The 27,907-nt window shown below is 45.6% G+C and overlaps 1 protein-coding gene across 1 annotated transcript; it reads right to left on the bottom strand.

The window, feature by feature from the left end:
- Window positions 1–1,444: 1,444 nt before the first annotated feature.
- LOC140354163 (long-chain-fatty-acid--CoA ligase ACSBG2-like) lies at window positions 1,445–26,410 on the bottom strand. The gene is made up of 12 exons (XM_072439083.1): window positions 26,139–26,410; window positions 25,029–25,117; window positions 22,603–22,723; window positions 21,747–21,827; window positions 21,526–21,675; window positions 18,958–19,134; window positions 15,397–15,578; window positions 10,294–10,536; window positions 9,255–9,472; window positions 7,907–8,046; window positions 4,518–4,764; window positions 1,445–1,605 (listed from the first exon to the last, which is right to left on the bottom strand). Exons 1-12 carry the CDS (start codon window positions 26,316–26,318, stop codon window positions 1,487–1,489), a joined length of 1,947 nt encoding a protein of 648 aa, XP_072295184.1. The 5' UTR covers window positions 26,319–26,410; the 3' UTR covers window positions 1,445–1,486.
- Window positions 26,411–27,907: the final 1,497 nt, after the last annotated feature.

Below are 27,907 nucleotides of genomic sequence, written 5' to 3' on the forward strand. Positions count from 1 at the left end.
GTCTAAAAACTGAATAAACCTAGGTCTTTTGTCCCCTTCTCCTTAAAAACTCCTCTAAAAACTGAACAGCCCTAGGTCTTTTGCCACAGTCTCCTCCTTCGCCTTCTCCCACTTCCCCTACTACTTCTTCTACTTCTTCTTCTAACAGCTGAAGAAACCTAGGTCTCGTGCGGGACATGACGGTAATTCAGTAGGGCTAATAGTCGATATCCGTGGCAAGGGATCACGTTAGTAAGGAGCGATATCGCTCTCGATCTGACGCTCGGCCTGGGGTATCGTAGACCCCCCCAGCATCTGACGCTCGGCTGGGGGTATCGTAGACCCCTCACCCCCCGCCGCATCAGACACTCGGCTGAGGATATCGTAGACCCCCCACCCCCCCGCATCAGATGCTCGGCTTGGGGTATCGTAGACGCCCCCAACCTCTACCCCACCCCCCTGCATCAGACGCTCGGCTGGGGGTATCGTTTACTTTATCATGCTCCATTGCAATCCAGAATCAGAATCAGGTTTATTGCCTTTGACAATGAACAAAATTCAAAAACATTGGAACTTGTCTTGGTGATTCGATACAACACAAAAAAATAAAACAACGAACAATGAACAAGCTATCAGGGCTGAATATGTGCACACATTTACAGTACATATATATATACATATAGAGTGCAGAAAGAGAAGAGTGCAGTGAGTTATAAAAATGATGGTTAAAGTTAAAGAGATAGTGTTTAAGAAGTGTTCATGAGTCCAACAGCAGAGGGAAAGAAACTGTTCTTGTGACGGCACTTTCTGGTCCAGATCGTCCGTAGCCTGAGGGGAGTGGCCTCCTGCCTTAGGGGAGTGGCTCGAATAGTCCGTGTCCAGGGTGAGAAGGGTCGGCTGTGATCCGACCTGCACGTCCCGGAGCCCTGGAGACGTACAGGTCCTGCAGAGATGGGAGTCTGCAGCAGACCACCTTCTCAGCAGAGGGCGCTGTAGTCTCTGTTTGTCCCTGGCTGTGGCTCCAGCATAGCACACCGTGATGGAGAAGGTGAGAATGGACTCAATGATGGCCGTGTAGAACTGCACCATCATCTCCGCTGTCAGCTTTGCTTTCCTCAGCTGTCGCAGGAAGTACATCCTCTGCTGGGTCTTCTTGATGAGGGAGCTGATAGTGAGCTCCCACTTGAGGTTCCGGGTGATGATGATGCAGAGAAAGAGGAAGGAGTCCACAGTGGAGATGAGGAAGTCTGAGATGGTGGTGGGGGGGGAGTCCACCTCACCTAAAAAAAACCCCACCTTTTTCATCAAGTAATACGGTAGAATTCCCTTTGTTCACATGTAGCCACTTTGACTTCATTGGTTCAGGTATCACCGTCGACAATACCAATAAATAATCAGCTTATACGTAACAAATAAAGCTCATTTTACTTCTTTTATACAGCTATACAGGCGAGGGCCAAAGCTTCAGGCGGAAAGAGGAGTGACGATGCAGGATGACGAGTTGCGTTTATTTCGGCGGCTCCGGAGCGTCGGGACTCGTGGGCGTCGGCACTTCTTTGTAGAAGTTGTTGATTTGCTCCTTGTACATTTTTGCTACAACCGGACGCTTCAGCTTCGTGGTCGGGCCTGGAGAGAAGCAAACGGGGATTAGACTGTCGTTTTATTAAATGTGCAGTCGAGGGCATTAATACTACTACCACCCGTTTATTTCATCAAGACGAGCTTTTTCATTATTCTTACATGTGAAAACAAACACATCTCAAGGTTTTTATCACTGAATGTGGATTTATTCAAGTCTTTCCGCCAAAAAATAAGGTGAAATTTTACGTTTTACACCAGTGTTAAGTAACATTTTCTTATGTGATATTTTATGTTTAAAGGTCCCATAACATGCAAAATCGACTTTTCAGAGCTTTTAACCTTCTTACATTGCTATTTGTGCTTCATATATGTACCCAGTGTTTTTTTGATTGATTCCCGCAGTGTTTAGCTATATTACAGACTATCTCCTTTCCTCCAATCTCCAAACTGACGGGGGGTGTTCACAGGCATGCGTCATCATCCCCCCTCACCCTCCCCCCTCTCCACCCGCCTCCCCCTCCCGCCTAACGCCCCCCGCCCCCTTCCCCCCGGCTCTGCGCTGCTGCAGGCTCGTCTCCCAATACAAGCCCCGGAGTTTTTCTGCTTCGATTTACGAGGAAACACGGTTCAAAGAGGCCCAAAACTTCATTAATGATATCGCACTCTTTACTATTATCACAATGGTGAAGGTTGATGTGGCAGCTGATGCAGCAACCGGGAAAATAAACGGAGAGAAGTTCTATCCGATACCGAAAAACCAGGAAATAAGAGCGCAATGGACACAAGACTTATATATATATGCATATATATGTCTGTTCTGCGCACGCTGTAGAATAAACACCAGATTTATTTAGGCTCAAAGTAATGTTGATCTGAAGTTCTATTGTTTCTCACTCAGTCGCGCGGCAGGAGCTGCGCAGCGCGGAGCAGACAGCTGTGGGGCTACGTCACGGGTGGGCGGGGCACACACGCGCTCTGAGACTACGTCACGGGTTGGGCGGGGGAGCCAGATCGCTCTTCGCAAGGGTGGGGGCGAATATCAAACCAAGCCGTCTGCATTTCCGGGTTGGTGAGGGGGTCCAAGGTCTGGGTGATATTTCTTAACTATTATGTTAAGGGTGTTGCACAACCCTTATTATTATCAATTATACACTTAGGATAGACTACGAAACGTGAAAAAAGCACGTTATGGCACCTTTAAGGAAATTTAAAGAAGGCTATTTTTACTTTTTTTCTGTTTTATTTTAATTTGAAAACATGACACTTAAAATGCATAAAATTTGCCCTTAACGTTTTAATGAAAGTCAGAAAAAATTATTCCTTGTATCATTGGCTTTTAAACCTGCTCTTGAGTATAAAACAAAACTATCATCTCCATCTCTGCCATTATTGCCAGCACTGAGTTTTTTTTCTACTGGCAAAAATTTTTTCGTGGGAGTGTCTACAGAGCCGCGAAACTGCCATGTTATTTTGTGCCGCGGCTCCTGAAACTGCTGGACTATTTGACCGCGCCGCGGCTGCCTTTTTTTCTTTTCACCTGTGTCTCAACTTGTGCTTCCCCCTCAGACCAAGGTTTGTTTTTTTTCATAAATATGCACACAAAAAAATAACTTTGTTTCTTTTTGGCACTTTACTTACTTAGGCACTACACTTTTTTTTTTTTTTTTTTCCCCTTAGAAAAAATAACACACTCCGAACTATAGTTTCAGAAAAAAAGAAATGCAAGTTAAACACGTAAATGAAATGGTAAAGTAAATAAAAAAGAGTTCCGCGAGCGCGCACATGTTCCATGCGCACACGTTCCTTGCGCACACGTTCGTTACACTCGCGCGCAAACATTCAGCTCGCGCGCCCACTTTCCGCTCGCACACGTTCAGCGCTCGCACACGTTAAGCTCGCAGACGTTCCGCTCGCAGACGTTCAGCGCACGCACACGTTCCACTCGCGCACACGTTCCGCTTGGCGAACGTCACGTTCCGATCGCACACGTTCAGCTCTCGCGCACGTTCAACTCACGCACATGTTCAGCTCGCACACGTTCAGCTCGCACATAGGTGGCTGCCCACGAGTCCGAAGGTTCACTAGTCCGAAAATTCTGAAATTTTAAGGTTCACTAGTCCGAAGGTTCACTAGTCTGAAGGTTTGCTAGTCCGAAGGTGTGAGTGCGCGCAGCAGGCTCTACTCTCTCCTCACCAAAGGTGTGATGGCCGTTCCACACCGCCGCGGCCGAGGCGTCCAGTTTACATTCAAAGTCTATGGTAAACGCGCGTCGAGCACGTAGTGGGTTATCCGCGGCGCGCGATTTCTTCGTTTTTGCGGCGCGATTGGTGCGTTTTTTTACGCTCTCGACGCTTTGAGCGCGCGTATGAGCTGGCCGAGGCAACGAAAGCGGCTTACGCGACGACGCGTTCAGATATGTTGAGGTCTCCTGCAGCTGAAGCGTAGCAGCCGCCGCAGCAGCCAATCAGAGCTGACGCTCCAGTGACGTACGTACGTACGTACGTATTGCCCCTCGCATTTCCGGTATTCCCCGTGGAATTCCCCAAGAAGCGCCACTTTTTCCTGGCTCGTCAACCATGGCAGACGAACGATTGATTGTGGCCGTGTGTGGGAGAAAGTAGCTGTACGATGTATTCACGGTGGAATACAGAGACCGGCGCCTCCGTGTGAGGGTTTTGAAAACCAAATACATGAAAACAACACTCGATATCCGCCATTTTACACAATGAAAGGCCACACCGTCAACAACTCCACTGCTCATGCGACAACACCTCTACTGCGCATGTGCGCAGAGAGCTCAAGCACGCCATACGCGCGCCTGTGTACAGTGGCCGGCGTCAATAGTGCGCGTCCGGTGCGTAAACTAGCGAACCTTCGGACTAGTGAACCTTTAATACCTTCGGACTTGTGAACCTTCAGACTCGTGGGGGGTAACCCGCACACACACGTTCCCTCACCCAGCTCTCCCCCGATGATGGAGAAGTCTTTGTCGAGGATGAGCCACTTCTGGATGCGCTGGGCGTTGGACGTGGCCTTCTCGTTAACTCGGTTGATTCCTTCCTGTATCGCGGTGTTGACGGCGCGGTCTTTTCCCGCCGCGAGCTCTGACACTCGGGTGGCGTTACTGCCCAGTCTACGGCACAACTCCACCACCTCCGGAGTGAGCTCATCCTCTGGAGCGCCGCTGTCTGCATTCACCTGGCACTGGACCACACAAGACGCAGGTAAGGAACTATTCTAATGACATTTAACTGTTTTATCCCACACAAGACACAGGTAAGGGACTATTCTAATGACATTTAACTGTTTTATCCCACACAAGACACAGGTAAGGAACTATTCTAATGACATTTAACCATTTTATCCCACACAAGACGCAGGTAAGGGACTATTCTAATGACATTTAACTATTTGTGATCGACCACGGGTAAAACCGCCACAAGTCAGCCTCGGTGAAACTGAGATAAAGCCAAATTTTTTTTTTTTATTTTCGTTTTTTTGCAGAATGTGAAAGTCGAAGTATACATTAAGCTGTTAAAAATGGGTAGTTTTAGGGTCTTTTTCCTGGGGGGCGTCACCTTTTTCTAGCCAGCGCATGTTGATCTTTTTCCACCAATCAGCTGCGAACCACATGGCTACAGCTACATGTTCTCCTCTCAGAGAAAAAAAAACACGCACAACTTTGTGGATAAAGTGAAACATCTCCAACTGGACCCAGATGACCTCATGGTTTCATATGATGTTGTGTCCCTGTTCACCTGCATCCCGACCACTGATGCAGTAGCAGCAGTGAGGATCAGACTGCAGGAAGACACCACCCTACAGGAAAGGACCAAACTGACACCTGAACACATATGTAAACTGTTGGACATCTGTCTGAACACCACTTACTTTCAATTCCGGGGACAATTTTACAGACAGATTCATGGCTGTGCCATGGGCTCGCCCGTCTCTCCCATAGTGGCCAACCTGTACATGGAGCACTTTGAGAAGAAGGCACTGTCCTCATTCTCAGGCATAGCTCCAAAACTGTGGCTCCGCTATGTCGATGATACCTTTGTAACAATCAAGAAACAAGAGCTGGAAACCTTCTCTGATCACATCAATGCGGTGGACCCACATATTAGGTTTACAAGAGAAGACGCTAAGGAGAATCGCTTGGCCTTTCTTGATTGTTCCACGATCAGAGGAGAGGACGGGAAACTCCAAATAGAAGTATATAGGAAACCTACACACACGGACCAGTATCTGCTCTTTGGTTCCAACCACCCACTACAGCACAAGCTGGGGGTGATCAGAACCTTACAACACAGAGCTCAAGGTGTGCCCACCAGCTCAGAGGGCAAGAAGAAAGAGGAAAAACATGTCCGAAATGCCCTCTCAGCCTGTGGTTACCCCGCTTGGGCTCTCAACAGAGTGAAGAGAACCAAGAAGCAGGACAAAAGGGAAACTGAACAGAGAAGGAAGGGTGTTTCTATCCCTTATGTGTCTGGCCTGTCGGAAAAACTGCAGAGAATTTTTAGACAACACGAAGTCCCTGTTTATTTTAAACCAGGAAACACTTTAAGACAAAAACTGGTTCACCCAAAGGACAAGTTGCCGACTCAAAAACAGAGCAATGTAGTTTATTCGATCCAATGCAGTGAAGAAAGTTGTAAAGAACGTTACATAGGTGAGACGAAACAGCCTCTACACAAGAGGCTTTATCAGCACAGAAGAAATACTAGTTCAGGACCTCAGAGCGCCGTGCATCTCCATCTTGAAGCCTCTAATCACTCGTTTGAAGACGGTGAGGTGAAGGTTTTAAGCAGGGAGAAAAGATGGTTTGAAAGAGGAGTCAAGGAAGCTATTTTTGTTAAAAAAGAAAGACCTTCTTTAAACAGAAATGGAGGGCTTAGGTTTCATCTTCCTGTTATTTATAATGGGATTCTGAACCCCTGGAAAGGTAAAGGACATTCAGATGCTAATCAGGTACTCAGGGTGGTCGAGCCAGGGTCTCACAAAGACAAAGAGGTTTCTAATAGCCCATTAAGATTCTGAATAGGCTAGCTCGGTAGATACAAGGGGGAGTTTCTGTTGAAACAAACAACTCTTTCTACTTCAGGAAGGCTCCTCCCAATGGGCGGGTCTTACCACAGAACAGTATTAATATCGAGTTCTCGACCTAAATTCTGTTATTGACAATGACTCTTGGATGAGAGTCGAAACGTCTATTTTTTATTTTTTTTTTTCAAACTGAGTCCAGATGACTACAACTGAAGCTTTTTCTACTCCTCTCAGAGACATTATTCATTTCTCCAGACTGTCTTCAGAGCTTACATTCCCTGGACTGCATTGCAACGGAACTGAGGTACTTTTACGCTGTGTTTTAAGGTGGTTTTGTGATGTCACTTTAGCCTCGCCACTTTTGCCTCGGGCACCGGAGCAGAGATGGAGCAATGCTAAGCTAACATGCTGCTTCAGTGCACTCCACATTATAAATACGGGCTTGAATTTAATGTGACCACTTTCTGAATAATTAACATCACGTAGTCTCTTGAAACTAGCTGTTTTGGGATGGTATAATGTCTGTATCTTCGTGTTTTTTACTGTAGCCCGCGTTAGCCGCTTTAGCTCGCTACATTCCAAGCTAGCACCGGGCCGTGTTCTTTTTTCCTTGGCTTCTGCATAACAAATACGGGCTTGAATTTAATGTGACTACTACTGAATAATTACCATCACGTACTCTCTTGAAACTAGCTGTTTTGGGACGGTGTAAGGTCTGTATCTTCGTGTTTTTTACTGTAGCCCGCGCCAAACTTCTTTGTTTCACTTTTCAGAAGAGGCGCTCACAGCTGGAGTTTATCAAAAACTATGCAGAAGTTCATTGCATTACAGCTTCGACTTTGTACAGCAGGTACTATTTATTACACATCATTTACTTAACTTCACTTTATTAAATGTACAATAAAGTGCAAATGCTCGGGTCAGCACGGAGCGACGCGCGCGGGGTCAGCACGGAGCGACGCGGGCGGGGTCAGCACGGATAACTGGTTTATCCACGGTCACATTTTATCCCACACAAGACTCAGGTAAGGGACTATTCTAATGACGTTTATTTATTTAAGTTTCATTTGACTGTTTGGCTCTTATTCGCTTTAAATGTCCAGATTTAAATTTGGGGGCCGGTCAGAAACTGTTTCTTTCTATAATGACCACCAGATGGCGACATTTGAACATTAACATTTGCTGCTCTTTCCGAGATGAAAAAATGTGACGTTTAGGGTTTATCTTTCATTCACACATTATTTGTGAACATAGAGACAAACACAGAGACAAACACAGAGACAGGAGAGTGTGTTTTTACCTTGATGGTGATGAGCATGGACAGAAACTTCTTCTTGTCTCCGATGAGCATGGCGTTGCTGATGAACGGGACCTGCTCCTTCACCGCGTCCTCGATGGGAACGGGAGCCACGTTTTCTCCTCCCGCCGTGATGATCAGCTCTGAAAACGCAAACGCAACTTTAACACGCGAGGAACACGGACACACTGGTTTTACTTGGATAAAGTATTACATGTGTAGTCTGATCAGAAGGTACATGTTTATCCATGTTTTACAGTTGCGTGACCCGCCAGCCCCTCCCACATTTTGTTCAAATGCGGAAGGGTCTGGAACCCAAGTCAGAACCAATCAAGTCGTCGGACCATAATCGTCCGATCCAATCCCAGGCGGAGGGTTTAACGCGTCACACTGAAGATACGGAAGTTGCTTTTCACCCCCGTTCCAAAACATTCAAGATGGCAGACCCGGCTCGTGACCGAGTGTTTACTTCTGCTCTCGCTTCGGTTTGAACAATCAGGAAAGTATCAAATCATTTAAAAACAGTGCAAAAAACTGCGTCGAAGGCATTTCTATTGGAAGAGTGGCAAAAACTTCCTTTTTCAACTGGATTTGGAAAGAGTTTAATCTATCAATGCAGAACATGCCTTATAGACATGGGTTACGTACTATCCGGTTAAGCATGTTGCGTTTTTAGAGGATAAAGTATTTTTTACCGTGTTGAGAACTCAAGCGACTGTTAGTCCCTTTTTATAAATGCGCATGCGCACACTCACCACACTCACCCCCACCCCCCACCCCACCCTCCTGTTCTTTCCAAGAGGCCGCCTCCCATCAAACCTTGTTTGATCAACAGCCCCGCTGCTACACATGCATTTGTTTATTAGCGCGACGGATCGCATCATCTCTCGTCTCCACAGATTTCTGTCTCTTCTGAGCTTGAATACAGTCTTTCGCTGTCTGAAACGTACTGCTATCATGGGGACGCGGCTGCAGGTGTGCAGTAGCACGCAGGGAATTATTGACATGTGGGAGAACTACTTGGTTGTCCATGCCACGAGGAAATGAGACTTTGATTGCGTGCCAAAAATCCTCCATTATTCCTTTAAGACTTCAAAGACCAAGAAGGGATGGAACATTATTTTTATTGCACTAAAATAGATTTTGAAGTTAATTGTCGGCCCTTAATATTAAATTAACTAGTACTCTAAACCTTCCCCAAATATTTGTTTGACTTTGTAAGTCAAAGTGCATGAACTATGTACTGTTCTTCTTGAGTCAGATTTTTGTCTCCTTCATGTACCTTTGTTTGTTGACGCTCAAATAAAAGAAGCCACTCATAATCGTATGTATCATGAAGTGTTCCATTTACCTTTGATTCTTCCGGTGATGAAGAGGAAGCCGCTCTTGTCCTGCTTGCCCAGGTCCCCGGAGCGGAGCCAGCCCTCAGAGTCCAGGGCCTCCTCGGTCTCGTCGGGCATGTTGAGGTAGCCCATGAAGACGTGGCGGCCCCACAAACAGATCTCGCCGTTTCCCTCCGCGTCTGGACTCTGTAGCTTGGTCCTGCAACCGGGGATCTCCTTCCCCACGCTGGACACAGGACACTCACTTAAATTACGGAAGAAACTACGCACACAAGTAAAGCTGGACTGTCTTCTTGTACAGAGCGTCTAATCGCCCAAAACATCATAGAAACGGTTGGTGCCGTTAACTTAAGCATTTTGTTTAACGTCAGAGGGTTTCCATGTTCCAACGTTGTTCTCTCATCAAAAACATATCTGGAGTTACATTTAACTTGATTTACACTACTTTGATGAACTGTTAAATCTGTAAATCTTCTCTCCCTGAGCGTCATTTTGAATCTTCTCGGTCCGCAGCGTCTTCTCGATCCGCAACCTCTTCTCAATCTCTTCTTGGCCTCTTCTCGATCTCTTCTTGGCCTCTTCTTGGCTTCTTCTCGATCCACAGCGTCTTCTTGATCTCTTCTTGGCCTCTTCTCGATACGTGGCATCTTCTCGATCTCTTCTTGACCTCTTCTTGATACACGGCCTCGTCTCGATATCTTCTGGGCCTCTTCTCGATCTCTTCTTGGCCTCTTCTCGATCTGTGGCGTCTTCTCAATCTCCTCTTGGCTTCTTCTCCATCTCTTCTTGGCCTCTTCTCGATCCGTGACGTCTCCTCGATCCGCAACGTCTTCTCGATCATGGTGGCTGTCGTCTGATCACGATCATTACAACTAATAAGCTAAATTTTTCCCCTCTCAAATATGTAATTCCCTCTGCTGCCAGTAGACTGAGACCTCAGTTCCCCGTGTTCTACTTTCTAAAACATGTGATGCCAAACTAAAGGCACTGATTCTCGTGTTTAAAGGCCAATAACAACAGAATCCTTTAATAAAAGTGGGTGCATACCTGGTGAGCCTGAAGGCCTCGGGGACAGAGACGGTGTGTGGGCCGGAGCTCTCACTCATCCCGAACAGCTCGTACAGAGGGATGTTGAGGCTGAGGAAGAACTCCAGCGTGTCTTTGGTGATGGGCGCGGCACCAGTGAAGCATTTGCTGCAGCGGTCCAGCCCCAGAGCCTTGCGCACCTTTTTGAACACCAGATTGTTGGCGATTTGGTAACTGAGGGAAGACGGAGGGCTCGCACCGTTTCTGAGAAGAGAAATGTACACCAAAAATGAATGGACAATATATAGACACTTAATACTCTTACAGGATTACACAGCAAGTTTTTAAATCCGCTCTTCTTGCAGCTTTTGTTAACCTTTATTTATTCCTTTTTGTCCACTGTCTGATAAAATGTACATGTGTAACAAAAATAAAACTTTAACACACTTATCTCCAGTCAAATCAATACTTTCGGGATGAACCAGGATCAGTTTGAAAAGGTATTTTATTAACATTCCAACTGAACTTCTTTTCTCCCAACATTTCCTTCCTTGCTTCCTGCTTCCGAAGAGTGCAGACGCTTTCTTGCGCGCTCCAGCTTGCTATTGCTGCTTTCCTTATTTATTTTGCTTTTTAATCAGTTTTTGTCTTCCAAACATTTTTGCTTATGACTTTTTCAAGTAAACCAAGGATTTTAAGAATTTTTTTCCAGTTTTAACAACATATCTGACGCCAGCGACATGTCCGGGAGGAGAAGGGAGAAAGACTGTGAACACTGCCCGAAATATCAATAAGAAATGAAAGACAAGGCTGTTTCTTGGAACAAACTTGGGGCAAATTCGACCAAACACGTGGCTGTCCAAAGAGTGTGCACCGAGAGGACTACACTACATTGAGAATTTCTATCTATTCTGGAAACGAGGGGACCTGTTTAAGAGAAATGGCCCCCACCTATTCAGAGGTGGAGTGAGGGTGCTGACAGAGAACCTGCTCCACGCTCTGAGGCATTGGACTGGACCTGAGCATGATAGTTAGAGAAGAGAGGAATGAGCGAAGAATTCCTGCTCCACCGCCGGATGGATTTGGATTTGGATTTGGATTTGGATTTGGATGCAAAACAACTTTCTCAAGCTGAACTCAGACAAGACTGAAATAATCGTTTTTGGCCCACAGAAAAAAAGAGAAATTGTTAGCGGTCACCTCCAGAGTCTCGCTCTAAAACCTACAAACCAAGTTAGAAATCTGGGGGTAGAAAATGGACTCAAGACTTGAACTTTAACAGCCACATCAAATCAATAACATCAGCAGCTTTTAGCTGTTAGTGCCATATGAACCATCTCGGACTCTGAGGACCTCAGGGACCGGCCTCCTGCTGGTGCCCAGAGTCAGGACTAAACATGGGGAATCTGCATTTCAGTTTTATGCAGCCAAAATTTGGAACAGTCTTCCTGAAGATGAGAGACAGGCTTCTACTCTGACAATGTTCAAATCTAAGCTAAAAACAGTTTGTTTTGCTGCGCATATGACTGAAAGGATTTTTCTTTGCACTCTTTCCTTTTATGTCTTAAATTGTTTTGTGATTTCATTCGTTTAGACAATCAGTTGGACTGATTTAAAAAGGAGTCGGACTCCAAAACACGTTAGAAGTGTAAAAGTACGTACAATCAGTTGGACTGATTTAAAAAGGATTTAAAAAGGAGTTGGACTCCGAAAACACGTTACCCTTTGTGGCTAGGGATTTTTTATTTAATTTTTTTATTTAGTTAATACAATTTTATTGTATTTCTGTTTCTGTAATTTCTTTGTGATTTTAATGCATTTTTCCTGCTGTGTGAAGCACTTTGAATTGCCTTGTGTATGAAATGTGCTCTACAAATAAACTTGCCTTGCCTTTAGAGACACAGCCAAATCTAGGCGGGATTTGAAAGCTGACTTTTTTTTTTTGTGCATTGCTTGTTGCCACTAACAATTAGAGTAAATCATACATCAAAACTAGAGTCTCAGCTTCACGAAGAGTCCATGGGCTCATTTTAGTTGGGCCCTTTGGAGCAATCGGCCCAAATGAAGAGAGGTTTTAATGGTTACATACAGGTATGTCGGTGTGATCCCTCATTCGTCCAGGCGTGTTCCATAGTAGAAAAAGCTTCAGTTGTAGTCATCTGGACTCAGTTTGAAAAAATAGACGTTTCGACTCTCATCCAAGAGTCATTGTCAATAACAGAATTTAGGTCGAGAACTCCGATATTAATACTGTTCTGTGGTAAGACCCGCCCATTGGGAGGAGCCTTCCTGAAGTAGAAAGAGTTGTTTGTTTCAACAGAAACTCCCCCCTTGTATCTACCGAGCTAGCCTATTCAGAATCTTAATGGGCTATTAGAAACCTCTTTGTCTTTGTGAGACCCTGGCTCAACCACCCTGAGTACCTGATTAGCATCTGAATGTCCTTTACCTTTCCAGGGGTTCAGAATCCCATTATAAATAACAGGAAGATGAAACCTAAGCCCTCCATTTCTGTTTAAAGAAGGTCTTTCTTTTTTAACAAAAATAGCTTCCTTGACTCCTCTTTCAAACCATCTTTTCTCCCTGCTTAAAACCTTCACCTCACCGTCTTCAAACGAGTGATTAGAGGCTTCAAGATGGAGATGCACGGCGCTCTGAGGTCCTGAACTAGTATTTCTTCTGTGCTGATAAAGCCTCTTGTGTAGAGGCTGTTTCGTCTCACCTATGTAACGTTCTTTACAACTTTCTTCACTGCATTGGATCGAATAAACTACATTGCTCTGTTTTTGAGTCGGCAACTTGTCCTTTGGGTGAACCAGTTTTTGTCTTAAAGTGTTTCCTGGTTTAAAATAAACAGGGACTTCGTGTTGTCTAAAAATTCTCTGCAGTTTTTCCGACAGGCCAGACACATAAGGGATAGAAACACCCTTCCTTCTCTGTTCAGTTTCCCTTTTGTCCTGCTTCTTGGTTCTCTTCACTCTGTTGAGAGCCCAAGCGGGGTAACCACAGGCTGAGAGGGCATTTCGGACATGTTTTTCCTCTTTCTTCTTGCCCTCTGAGCTGGTGGGCACACCTTGAGCTCTGTGTTGTAAGGTTCTGATCACCCCCAGCTTGTGCTGTAGTGGGTGGTTGGAACCAAAGAGCAGATACTGGTCCGTGTGTGTAGGTTTCCTATATACTTCTATTTGGAGTTTCCCGTCCTCTCCTCTGATCGTGGAACAATCAAGAAAGGCCAAGCGATTCTCCTTAGCGTCTTCTCTTGTAAACCTAATATGTGGGTCCACCGCATTGATGTGATCAGAGAAGGTTTCCAGCTCTTGTTTCTTGATTGTTACAAAGGTATCATCGACATAGCGGAGCCACAGTTTTGGAGCTATGCCTGAGAATGAGGACAGTGCCTTCTTCTCAAAGTGCTCCATGTACAGGTTGGCCACTATGGGAGAGACGGGCGAGCCCATGGCACAGCCATGAATCTGTCTGTAAAATTGTCCCCGGAATTGAAAGTAAGTGGTGTTCAGACAGATGTCCAACAGTTTACATATGTGGCTCCAAAACTGTGGCTCCGCTATGTCGATGATACTTTTGTAACAATCAAGAAACAAGAGCTGGAAACTTTCTCTGATCACATCAATGCGGTGGACCCACATATTAGGTTTACAAGAGAAGACGCTAAGGAGAATCGCTTGGCCTTTCTTGATTGTTCCACGATCAGAGGAGAGGACGGGAAACTCCAAATAGAAGTATATAGGAAACCTACACACACGGACCAGTATTTGCTCTTTGGTTCCAACCACCCACTACAGCATAAGCTGGGGGTGATCAGAACCTTACAACACAGAGCTCAAGGTGTGCCCACCAGCTCAGAGGGCAAGAAGAAAGAGGAAAAACATGTCCGAAATGCCCTCTCAGCCTGTGGTTACCCCGCTTGGGCTCTCAACAGAGTGAAGAGAACCAAGAAGCAGGACAAAAGGGAAACTGAACAGAGAAGGAAGGGTGTCTCTATCCCTTATGTGTCTGGCCTGTCGGAAAAACTGCAGAGAATTTTTAGACAACACGAAGTCCCTGTTTATTTTAAACCAGGAAACACTTTAAGACAAAAACTGGTTCACCCAAAGGACAAGTTGCCGACTCAAAAACAGAGCAATGTAGTTTATTCGATCCAATGCAGTGAAGAAAGTTGTAAAGAACGTTACATAGGTGAGACGAAACAGCCTCTACACAAGAGGCTTTATCAGCACAGAAGAAATACTAGTTCAGGACCTCAGAGCGCCGTGCATCTCCATCTTGAAGCCTCTAATCACTCGTTTGAAGACGGTGAGGTGAAGGTTTTAAGCAGGGAGAAAAGATGGTTTGAAAGAGGAGTCAAGGAAGCTATTTTTGTTAAAAAAGAAAGACCTTCTTTAAACAGAAATGGAGGGCTTAGGTTTCATCTTCCTGTTATTTATAATGGGATTCTGAACCCCTGGAAAGGTAAAGGACATTCAGATGCTAATCAGGTACTCAGGGTGGTTGAGCCAGGGTCTCACAAAGACAAAGAGGTTTCTAATAGCCCATTAAGATTCTGAATAGGCTAGCTCGGTAGATACAAGGGGGGAGTTTCTGTTGAAACAAACAACTCTTTCTACTTCAGGAAGGCTCCTCCCAATGGGCGGGTCTTACCACAGAACAGTATTAATATCGGAGTTCTCGACCTAAATTCTGTTATTGACAATGACTCTTGGATGAGAGTCGAAACGTCTATTTTTTCAAACTGAGTCCAGATGACTACAACTGAAGCTTTTTCTACTATTTACATACAGGTAGTTTAAATAACTGCTATGCTACAAGTGGCTCTAAAAATTTTTCAAAAAACAAAACAAAAGAAGCTTTCCGAGTACCAGCAGGAGTAAACCAGGTCTATAATATCTGTTACAAATCTCCATGGAGACCAGCAGGTGACTCATGTGAAACCAGATATTCTTAAGCCATAAAACGACAGTAAAATCAGATAAATTTATGTCATAACGAAATGTTTCATGAGACAAGCAGGTGTCAGAGCTGCATATACTTTATACCGTATGTACATTATTCTGTACATCTCTCATCTAAAGTAAATGTTAAACCTGTGCTAAATAGTTGACGTACTGGTTCAGTTTGTTGAGATTGGCCTGAAGTCCCACGTCTTTGGCCCAAGCTGCCACTTTTCTCTGAACAGTTGAAGACGTTGCTCCGATGGATTTCATCTTCTCCTGCATCTTCTCCCAAACTCTGGGCACGCCCATGAAAGCTGTGGGACGGACCTCCTTCATCGTGTTCACCAGAGACCCCTGTGAGAGACGAAACCAGAGCCTGTAACACTGGGACGAGGGTGCGCGTCACTGGGACGAGGGTGTGGGCCGTGCACTTTTGTGATTATTTTTTATTTATTTTAACTTTCTGTGTGATATTTAATAGATTTCAAACCTACATTTCGATATGTTGCCTCTGTAAACCAACATATGTTGACAGATAATCGACTAAAGGCTTTTAGATCATTGATGCAGTAATTAAAGATAAGATAATCCTTTATTGTCCACACATGGGGAAATTTCATTGGTGCAACGCAGGTAGATACAGAGGTAGATACAGAGGAAAAGAACAGATCACTTATAGGAAGTTTGAAAAACACTCTCAGTAGAAGATCTCCTATAAACAAAAACTCCTACAGACAAAACCTCCCATTTCCCAACAAGGGATGGAGGGGAAAAATAATAAAGATAAAAATAAATAAATAAATACCATTGCATGTGATCGCGACAGTAATTGCACATGAATATGTGTCATGACAGTAATTGCACATGAATTGCACAGTAATTACACATGAATAAGATGGAATTGCACATGGTTAGGTCAGTATTGCGAGTGTTCAGGACTAACAGTGTTTATTATAAAGTCTGACAGCAGCAGAAGGAAAGACCTGCGAAACCTTTCCTTCACACAGCGAGGGTGGATCAGTCTCTCACTGAAGCTGCGCTCCAGAGCGGACAGAGTGTCCTGCAGGGGGTGACACTCATGGTCCAGCGTAGATGTGAATTTAGCCAGGACCCTTCTGTCCCCCACCTCCTGCACCGAGTCCAGAGCACAGCCCAGGACGGAGCTGGACTTCTTGATGACCTTGTCCAGCTTCTTCCTCTCCCTCTCTGTGATGCTGCTGCTCCAGCAGGCCACACCGTACAGGAGCTGATGCCACCACAGAGTCGTAGAAGGTCTTCAGGAGTGGCCCTGTCACTCCAAAAGACCTGAGTCTCCTCAGGAGGTAGAGCCGACTCTGGCTCTTCCTGTACAGTGCGTCTGTGTTATGAGTCCAGTCCAGTTTGTGGTTCAGATGAACACCCAGGTACTTGTATGAGTCCACTCTCTCAATGTCCCTTCCCTGGATGTTCACTGGTAAGGGAGCAGTGGGGTGGCGTCTGCGGAAGTCCACCACCATCTCCTTGGTCTTCCCCGCGTTGATGAGGAGGTGGTTCCGCTGACACCAGTCCACAAAGTCCTGCGCCAGTCCCCTGTACTCCGCATCATCGTCGTCCATGATGAGTCCGACACACAGTCCCGGGCTCTCACAAACTGGGGTCGGTCTGTGAGGTAGTCCAGGATCCACTCTGCCAGGTCGTACTCCACACCAGCCGTCTCCAGTTTGTCCCTCAGGAGCAGTGGCTTGATGGTGTTGAAGGCGCTGGAGAGATCGAAGAACAGGATCCTCACAGAGCTGCCAGGCTTCTCCAGGTGAGAGAGAGAGCGGTGCAGCAGGGAGATGACGGCGTCCTCCACTCCGATGCCAGGCCGATATGCAAACTGCAGCGGGTCCATGGCTGAGCTCACGGTGGAGCGGAGGTGGTCCAGGACTAGCCGCTCCAGTGTCTTCATCAGGTGGGACGTGAGAGCCACCGGCCTGAAGCTGTTGAGGTCTTTGGCGCGCGGTGTCTTGGGCACAGGTACCAGACAGGAGGTCTTCTAGACCTGTGGTACCACCCTCAGCTTCAGGCTCATGTTGAAGACATGCTCCATAACTCCACACAGTTCATCCGCGCAGGACTTAAGGAGCCTGGGGCTGATGCCGTAAGTCCTGCTGCCTTCCTCACTTTAATCCTCTTCAGTTCAGTCCTCACCTGTGCTGCTGTGACAGTCAGTGGATGGCAGGGGGACTGTGTGCTGGGGGGATGGGTGAGTCCAGGCGAAGTGGGGAGATGGTCCGGGGCAGAGAAGTGAAGAGGAACAGATGCAGGGCATTGTCCAGCTGTGGAAGAGGGAGCATGCAGCTGTGCAGGGGAAGGGGTGGGTGACCGATCAAACCTCAAGAAGTGAACATTTAAATCATTCACCCACTGTAGGTCTCCCTCTGTCTGGGCAGGGGGGATTTTGAAGCCTGAGATGGTTTTCAGGCTCCTCCACACTCCCTGAATGTTCTTCTGCTGCAGCTGCCCCTCCATCCTCCTCTTGTAGCCGGCTTCCGCCTGCCTGATCTTCCTCCTCAGCTCCTTCTGCACAGTCCTCAGCTCCTCCTTGTTCCCTGACCTGAAGGCTCTCTTCTTCTCCATCAGCAGAACCTTCAGTTCACGGTTAATCCATGGCTTGTTGTTTGGAAAACACTGCATCGTCCGGGAGGGAACAATGTTCTCAAAACAGAAGTTGATGTTGTCCGTGATGCACTCTGTGATGGTGTTGATGTCCTCCCCATGTGGGTCATAAAGCTCAGTCCAGACAGTGGTGCTGAAGCAGTCCCTCAGAGCCTCCTCGCTCTCAGCAGACCACATCCTCACCACACGGGACACCACAGGCTGCCTGCGCACAATGAGTTCATACACAGGCCTCAGATGTACAAGGTTGTGGTCCGAGCTGCCCAGGGGAGGGAGGGGGGAAGAAGAATAAGCCTCTTTGGTGTTGGCAAAAAACAATTTGGACTTGTTTTTTGCAAAGAGGTGTTGGGAGTATATCCCCGTGCGGACTGATACAACACACACGTGCATTTTGTTTATTAGCGCGACGGATCGCATCGCATCTCTCGTCTCCCGTAGATTTCCGTCTTCTTCTGAGTCAGCTTGAACAGTCTTTCTCCGTCTTCATTTTGTCCCGTACACTGAGGGAACTATATTATGATAGATCAATGCGCTTAGACACGCGTAAACGTGGGGACGAGCCGCACGCGGCTGCAGGTGAGCGGTAGGTGCGTTTTATGATTGATACGTGGCAGGACTAGTCCACGTCACGAGGAAATAAGATTTGGGCCAAAAAAAAATCGTCCATTCAACCTTTAAGCTATACCAACAAGAAAAGTAAAACTGACATTGTTGTAAAAGTGCACACGGGCCAATCACATTAGGCCTTATATTAAACAATGCAAAAGTCAAAATACAATATTGTGATGTAAACGATTGGTGGTAGTTTTTCTACTTTTCTTTTCTAGAAAGAAACCATTCGGCCCAATAAACATGTAATTACCACATGTTCCTGTTTTCATCTTGAGCTTGTGTGTTTGAATATACATAATACATAAATACACACAGGGCACCAAACCTTAGAGGAAACTCCCTTAAACTGGGATCTATATAAATCTGCCTTTAATTGTAACAGCATAATTAGTCATGTGTATTTTCAATTATAAAGTGGTCTTTATCAGGCGAGGTCATTCGGTCATTCGTTCATTCGGTGCTAATGCCACAGAAGTCTCACCTTGAGGGCGTCGGGCTGGGCGAAGTGCGTGACTGCGCCCACCTTCATGGACACCCAGATGTCGACCATCTGAGCGGCGACGTGGCTCAGGGGCAGGTAGCTTACGATGGCCTCCTGGGCCTGGCTGGGCTCGGTCAGGTTCACGTGTCGGCAGGTGGACATGGCGGTCCAGGTGAGCTGAAGAGGGAACACGACTAAAGGGTTAGAAATACAGTTTAAGGCTGAAGAACCCTCCCCTGGGCAGCTCGGACCACAATCTTGTACATCTGCGGCCTGTTGTGCGCAGGCAGCCTGTGTTGTCCCGTGTGGTGAGGAGGTGGTCTGCTGAGAGCGAGGAGGCTCTGAGGGACTGCTTCAGCACCACTGTCTGGACCGAGCTTTACGACCATGGGGAGGACATCAACGCCACCACAGAGTGCATCATGGATTACACAAACTTTTGTTTTGAGAACACAGTTACCTCCCGGACGGTGCAGCGTTTTCTAAACAACAAGCCGTGGATTAACCATGAACTGAAGACTCTGCTGAAGGAGAAGGAGAGCGCCTTCCGGTCAGGGAACAAGGAGGAGCTGAGGACTGCCCTCTCTTCCACAGCCGGACAATGGCCCACCCCTGTTCCCCTTCACACCTCTTCTCCGGACCATCAGCTCCCCACTTCACCTGGACTCACCCATCCCCCCAGCACACAGTCCCCCTGCCATTCACTGACTGTCTCAGCAGCACAGGTGAGGACTGAGCTGAAGAGGATTAAAGTGAGGAAGGCAGCAGGACCTGACGGCATCAGCCCCAGGCTCCTTAAGTCCTGCGCAGATGAACTGTGTGGAGTTATGGAGCATGTCTTCAACATGAGCCTGAAGCTGAGGGTGGTACCACAGGTCTGGAAGACCTCCTGTCTGGTACCTGTGCCCAAGACACCGCGCGTCAAAGACCTCAACAGCTTCAGGCCGGTGGCTCTAACGTCCCACCTGATGAAGACACTGGAGCGGCTGGTCCTGGACCACCTCCGTTCCACCGTGAGCCCAGCCATGGACCCGTTGCAGTTTGCATATCGGCCTGGCATCGGAGTGGAGGACGCCGTCATCTCCCTGCTGCACCGCTCTCTCTCTCACCTGGAGAAACCTGGCAGCTCTGAGGATTCTGTTCTTTGATCTCTCCAGCGCCTTCAACACCATCCAGCCACTGCTCCTGAGGGACAAGCTGGAGAAGGCTGGAGTGGAGTATGACCTGGCAGAGTGGATCCTGGACTACCTCACAGACCGACCCCAGTCTGTGAGAGCCCGGGACTGTGTGTCTGACATTCGGACCTGCAGTGTGGGGGCGCCCCAGGGCACCGTCCTCGCGCCCTTTCTCTTCACCCTCTACACTGCAGACCTCAGACACGACACAGACGACTGTGTCCTGCAGAAGTTCTCTGACGACTCTGCCTTCATCGGACTCATCACAGACGACGATGATGCGGAGTACAGAGGACTGGAGCAGGACTTTGTGGACTGGTGTCAGCGGAACCACCTCCTCATCAACGCGGGGAAGACCAAGGAGATGGTGGTGGATTTCCGCAGACGCCACCGCACTGCCACCTCACCAGTGAACATCCAGGGAAGGGACATTGAGAGAGTGGACTCATACAAGTACCTGGGCGTTCATCTGAACCACAACTGGACTGGACTCATAACACAGACGCACTGTACAGGAAGAGCCAGAGTCGGCTCTACCTCCTGAGGAGACTCAGGTCTTCTGGAGTGACAGGGCCACTCCTGAAGACCTTCTATGACTCTGTGGTGGCATCAGCTCCTGTACGGTGGGGCCTGCTGGAGCAGCAGCATCACAGAGAGGGAGAGGAGGAAGCTGGACAGAGTCATCAAGAAGTCCAGCTCCGTCCTGGGCTGCGCTCTGGACTCGGTGCAGGAGGTGGGGGACAGAAGGGTCCACTCTGTCCACTCTGGAGAGCAGCTTCAGTCAGAGACTGACCCACCCTCGCTGAGTGAAGGAAAGGTTTTGCAGGTCTTTCCTTCCTGCTGCTGTCAGACTTTACAACAAAAAACTGATAGCCCTGAACATGTGCAATACTGATGTAACCATGTGCAATACCATCATATTCATGTGCAATACTGAATTTACCATGTGCAATACCTGTAAATAAGAGTGTTCTATTTTGTTTTTATTCGCTTTACTTACCTGCTAATAGTATTACCTAGTCTTGTGCTAGCTATTTTTACTTTATTTTTATTTTATTCTATTATCATTATTTAATTATTATTATCTTATTTTTATTTATCTATTTTATTCCCCCCCTCCATTCCCTATTAAAATAGGAGAGGAGTTTTTGTTAATAAGAGTTTTTTGTTTTTGTTCATAAGAGTTCTATTAAGAGTGTGTTTTTGAAACTTCCTATAATCTGTCCTTTCCTCCTGTTTCTACAGCGTTGTAACAACGAAATTTCCCCTTGTGTGGATATTAAAGGATTATCTTATCTTATTACGATGTGTTTGTCAATTTAGTGTAGTACTTCCTTCTCTAATTGCTGTGAGAAGCACTGTGGCGTTTAGCGCGTCGTCCCTGGAGACCTACGTTGTCATGACTGAGCATGACTCCTTTGGGCTGGCCCGTGGTCCCGGAGGTGTAGATCAGCGTGCAGCACTGGTTCGGCTTTTGACTGGCGATGATGGCGTCGAGGGGCGCGTCGGGCTCGCCGCGGCCCAGCTCCATGAACTCGGCCCACTGCCGGAGATAAAAAAGGGTCAAAACGCGGCTTGGACGGACGGAGATCGCAGACGGAAACGGGCGCTTACGGAGTACAAGTTTGGCCTCTTCTCTTTCAGCGCATCTTTGTACTGGACGATGGCCTTCAGATGAGGCAGCCGGTCCTCCACCTGCAGCAGACAGTTTCACTTTCATCACTTTCATCATTAAAAAAAAAAACTATTTTCTGGACTAAAAGTCACACCGGAGTATAAGTTGCACCAGCTAAAATGCATAAAATGCATAATAGAGAAGAAAAAACACATATGTCGCACATTTCTGATAAACTTGATAGACTGCAGACTAATAGGAAATCATTGATAAATAAGGCCTCTAATATTAAACAGACAATGGCAAAGGAGTGGGTTTTAAGTTGTGGCAAAACAAGATGTGATTTGTTAACGTGAAGATAAAATTTCACTTAACTCTGTGTTTGTGTAGTCAGTTACCGTTAGCGATTAGTGTAATAAACATTTCTTAAATCTAAGGTTGTTCTGAATGCACCAAAAACAGTCAGAGTGACATCTGTAGAGGAGGGGAGGGCTTATCTCAATCAGATGCAAATGACCCCCCCTGTGACTTGGGGGGACTCATTTGCTCACTCATTTGGTGAAGAATCTTTGGAGGCATTTTCCTCAGTAAACAAGTCTCAGAGGGGTATACATTGAAATGACCACCAAGATGTACATGAGTGAGACATCATTGGATAGCTTTGAATCTACACTTTCAGATTCTGTGACAAACTCAAAATGTCTCTGGGGAGACTTGTTCCTGGTTTATCCACGGTCGGGCACATATGAACGACTTTTAAAACTATAAACGTACACATTTTTTTCCTTTAAGTGTATGTTCGACCTTGTGCGTGTGACAAACCAGTAAAACGTTTAAAAAGACAACAGCATAGACCTGTAGGATCTTCTGCAGCTGTTCGTGGTTCTCCACGACGATCACGTTGGTCTTGCAGTTGTCCGCGACGTACAGGCAGGCATCCGGCGAGTTGGTTGTGTAGATCCCCACCCCGAAGCCCCTGCAACCACAACGCCAGCGTCACTCACAGGCAAAACACGTGGGCAAAACTTGTGGGCAAAACTCATGGGCTTTGTGTTATTATTTTATTAACTTACAATCTTATTTCTGCAAAGTCACCGGGCACAAGCACACGGCCAGAAAAAAACTCAGAACAATCAGAAAAATACATCTTTAGATCTAAAGTTTGGAGAGCGTTTACGTGTGCAAGAAAACACCCGACAACGAGTAGGTTTTTAGAGTAAGACAATCCAATACAATAGGTTTTAAAACAACGTTTTCTCTTTCGTTTTTGTCTTTGCCCCATCATTTCTCTGGCTCAGGAGTGAACAATCAGATCGAACAATCAGATCACTCACATCAAATGTTTACAATAATCTGATAACTCCAGTTATCGGATAACTATCAAATTTTTGGAGTGCGTGTGATTTAGGCTTTCCCCCCGTTTCAAAGACTAACATTGATCATTTATGGCATTTTGTTGACAGACGTTTATGGCTGAAGGCGCTGCACGTTTCAGGCGCTGCACGTTTCAGGCGCTGCACGTTTCAGGCGCTGCACGTTTCAGGCACTGCACGTTTCAGGCGCTGCACGTTTCAGGCACTGCACGTTTCAGGCGCTGCACGTTTCAGGCACTGCACGTTTCAGGCGCTGCATATTTTGCACAGGATCACGTCTCAGACAGTTAAAGGATCTCACACAAAAACAACCGTCGACACAGACTCGTTCTGTGCAAATAAAATCCTTAAAATTTAGATAAAATAATCCACTAATTTGGTCTCGGACATCATCGACCTGTTAACAACATTCAAAATCGTGTATTTCTTCACTTATGTTCTTTTTTCAACGTGGAATATTTCAGATGAATGCACAGTGTAATAAATACTGTGTAATAGTGTAGAGTGTAATACAGTGTATTAGAGTCTATTGTAATATTGCGAGTGTAATAGAGTCTATTGTAATACAGTGTAATAGAGTGTAAAATGTAAATGGTCACATTTATATAGCGCTTTTCTACCGTCAAGGTACTCAAAGCGCTTTACATCAAGGAACCAGTCACCCATTCACACACACATTCACACCCCAGATGTTTGCAGACATTGGGGGGCGAGTTGGGTTAAGTGTCTTGCCCAAGGACACAACGGCAGTATTCACATGAGGCAGCTGCAATCGCACCGTCAACCTGCGGGCCAGTGGATCGAACCGCCGACCTTTGGATCAGAAGACGAGCACTCTGCTGCTGCCGCCCCAGTGTGTACACCCAGAGTGTAATAGTGTAGTGTAATACAGTGTAAGAGAGTCTATTGTAATACAGTGTATTAGAGTGTAATAGAGTGTAGTGTAATACAGTGTAAAAGAGTGTAATATGGATTGAGATAACAATATTAATATATCGTTACTGACGTAACAATAGAAAAGTAGTGATTCTCATTCATAAATATAGATGCTCAATTCTATTTTTAAGACATTTTTTAGATTGTATTGCATTGTTTATATTTTATTTTAATTTATCGGCACATATTTTGCATTTTTAAAATCAGTTCAATACATCTTTATAATCAAAGAAATTCAATGCATTTTAACACAAAACTAATTTATATTGCAATACTCTCCGTAGTATTACTTGAGTTGGATCCAAACTAAAATTTCTGGTATTGAATATACACAATAAAATACATGTTTACACAAGCCAGTACTTCTCCTAAAAGTACGTGGTAATCTCAGACGCGACCAGACGGCCCTAAATGCAGCAGATGTTTGGTGATGTAACGCGACAATCTCACATCAGAGACGTCAGTAGATAAACACTAATGTTTCACAGCCGATACTTGTGCTGCACAGGAGGTGGAACTGGAACATCATGTGGTCTCATCTCTGTCACCACTTAACTTTCAATCCAATCCAATCCAATCCATTTTATGTATATAGCACGATTTACACAACCAGAGGGTTCCAAAGTGCTTCACAGCAAGGTAAAAGACTACAGAGGCATAAATAGGATAAAAGTAATAAAATAAGATATAAAAACAAAATCAAATAGAAAATCAAACAAACACACTAAAATCAATGGAATAAAATAAAATAAATGAAAGGTGCTGCCCTCCCTTTCAACAATATGTTCATCAATAATATAAATATACACTGTATCCTTATAATATATAAATAAATAAATGAATTAAATATATTAACAGTAATTATTGCTGACAAGTCGACTACTAAAATAATTGTTTGTTTTCGTTTAATTTTCGCCCTAATCCAGCGACACGCCCGGTGTTAAGAGTCTAATAAAGTGTGCGTAAACTCACCCGGCCAAAATGGCACCGATGTCTGAGATGAACCACTCCACAGAGTTGAATCCCAAGATGCCGACGCCATGGCAACGCTCCAAGCCCAGCTGCAGAAAGACATCAGGCAAATAATTACAACGAGGCAAACGTTATTTCAACTTGGATTTTTAAATACATTTTAAACAAGCAAAAGGTTGAAAACATGGCGCCTGAAGGATTCTAGATGGAGAATCTATATATTATATATATATTGATGATGCCACTGTCTTTGTTATGTAGAGTTTTCGTGTGCGTTTTAGAGTCTGTAAAATCCAGATAAAGATGATCAAAATACGACCAAAGAAGATGAAGAAGAAAGTCGAGAGGCCTCAGGCCTCGAGCCTCGAAGTCTAAAGAAGGAAGTCTGAAGAATAATGGTTAAAGTATGAAGTCTAAAGTCTAAGACGAACAACTACAGGAGGTGACGGTAATGTAACTCTTGAATACCAACCGCCATAAAACACAAAGGAATTTTTAGTCACAATTAAATTTTGATTAATACTAAAATACACTAGGGCCTTTTATTGTTCAATCGTGGTTTATTTCAATTTCGATTTAATTTAGTCTTTTTAGAAACCAAAAGAAATGGACAGAATCTGAAAAACGGCTTTGTCAGACACATGTAAGTGATGTCAGAGCCTGCTTTAAACACATTTACTATTGTATTTTACTTTTTTGGTTTATTCACCAGGAGATCATGACAGAACCTTAGCATTATGAAGTTTTTATTTTAGGGTTTTAATAGAAATTTACTCACAGAAACTTTGACCCCCCACAATATTTTTTTTTATTTTACCAGCAGACTTTTTTACATTCTTAACCACAAATTATATCTTCTATCAAACTTAAATACAAAATTTGAAGCAAGAAAATTGTATATTCTCCATTTTATGTTATAGAACTGACATTTCTACCTAGGAAAATCTAAATTGTTGCTTATTTTGTTGTTATAAAAGCTTAAAATGATTAGAATTTAGATCTGATGTCAGTGAATCATTGAAAGTGACATTTAAGGGGTTTATACATCATTAACGTTTGGAAACGACTGGATTAAAACATGCTTAATGTAAAACATGCTAAGTGGTTCACCTTGAGGAAGCTCTTGGCGGCGACGCGGCAGGTTTGGTAGTACTCTCTGTAGGTCAGACTCTTCTGCTGCTCCCCGTCCTTCCAGCCCAGAGCCGGGTGATCCCCGAAGCGCTCCACGGACGAGGCGAACATCTGGTGTATGGTCAGCGCGGGCTCGGCGGCGATGCCCGAATCGCCCATCCTCAGCTTCACCTCGGCGTCGCCCCGGGACGTCCACAGGGCGGAGTCCGAGGGCACAGGAACACGCAGAGAGACCGGGCGAGGGGCGCTCACTGAAACGAAACGAAAACCCGGGGTAACGCACGACGCACTCACAGAAATAAAATCAAGAATGATATAGGCAAGTTAGGGCTGCGGGATATTTCATGAGTCGAGATAATTGGATCTTGCTAAACGGTCTTTCTGTGTTTGTTTGAGTCTCTCCAGGGTGAAATTGGAGATGGTCAGATAACGGAAGTTTGTGCTAGTTTTGAGAGCTCTTCTAGCGCTACATCAAACTCACTTTTCGTGGAATTAAGTCACATTTTTTCGTCCTGTAAAAGTTTGTAAAGTCGTGGGTTTGGAGCAGAGGATTGGCTGCGGACCTCTCTATTAAAAAAAGACTAAAGACCTGGTCAATGATGATTTGAAATGACCGACCTCGATTAACGTAAGAATAATTATAAACAAAGAATCCACCTCGATGAACACCTTTTAAAAACGCACCTGTTTGAGCCGGCGGAGCTGCGACTTCATCAGCTTGATTCTCCTCCTCATTTTCCTCTTCCAACGACTCGCTGAGGAAAAAGGAAACACAAACACGTGAGTGAGGGTCCCGGAGGATTACAGAAGAGAACGTCTCCGGGGGCAACCAGGAGCGTGAACTCAAGAGACTCCCGTGGAAACGCTGCTGTAAATATGGAGCGTTTCTATCTGTTTACGTACGTTTTCCTCAATTATAGCTAAAGACAGCGACTCTCAATTTACAGAAAACACAGAAAAGTTGGACAAATCTGAACTTTTCTGCGGCGAACAATTTTGACGCCTTGAAGCTTATACGCCCGTCAAAGCGTCTAGAGCAGAAAGGGCAAAAACGCCCCTGACGCGCCGCGCTCCACGCCGAAAAAGCAGGAATCGCGCCGCAAAAAAGCAGGAGGTGTTTGACGCGCGCTTACATAGAAAAGTACTTTGAATGTAAACTGGACGCTTATGCTGCCCCGGTCTGAACCCGGCATCAGGATCCTTAGACCCATCGGTATAAATAAATAAATCATCTGAATGCTTATCAATGAGCTCTTGAACAACGAACTGCGGTGCCCTCCCAGTGCCCCCTTTAAGTTTGTGATGCAAGTTAATATCAACAGGAGCCGGAACAAACTTCCAGGGAGCTATAGTAGACAAAGCCACCAAAGGGCTCACACTTAGGTCACTAACCCCAGCAAGTCGCACGTTTGCATTTCCTACCCAGCTAAAACCCAAATTGTCAGCCTCATTCTGTCCCCCATCTTCTCTGAGAAATGTCCTTGCCGGGTGCGTGCTTGTATGACCTTGCACATTCACCCAGTAAGCCAAGAGAAGTCAATTCTCCCAATTCAACCTGCATTGCCGAGACAGGGGAGGTCCTTAAAGCCCTACAGCAGATACACAAGGCCTGGGCTTGCTCCACCTCAAGCTTCTTCAAGTTAGCCTTAGCTGCAGACATGTAGGCAACACAGCCATAATCAATAGTTGCCATCATGATAGCCCGATAAATATTCAGGAACGACCTTCTGCTAGTTGCGACTGCTGTC

This window comes from Eucyclogobius newberryi, unplaced genomic scaffold (assembly GCF_026437365.1).
Source record: "Eucyclogobius newberryi isolate DKJ021-1_F unplaced genomic scaffold, fEucNew1.0.hap1 SCAF_9, whole genome shotgun sequence".
Taxonomy (NCBI): Eukaryota; Metazoa; Chordata; class Actinopteri; order Gobiiformes; family Gobiidae; genus Eucyclogobius; species Eucyclogobius newberryi.

Excerpts from the sequence above, each read along its gene's own strand:
- LOC140354163 (XM_072439083.1), bottom strand. The coding sequence starts at position 26,318 with ATGGGCGATTCGGGCATCGCCGCCGAGCCCGCGCTGACCATACACCAG. Across the intron at positions 19,135-21,525 it reads TCATGCTCAGTCATGACAAC|CTCACCTGGACCGCCATGTC; the intron begins GTAGGTCTCCAG and ends TTCCCTCTTCAG. Across the intron at positions 8,047-9,254 it reads CATCACCGGAAGAATCAAAG|AGCTGATCATCACGGCGGGA; the intron begins GTAAATGGAACA and ends TTGCGTTTTCAG.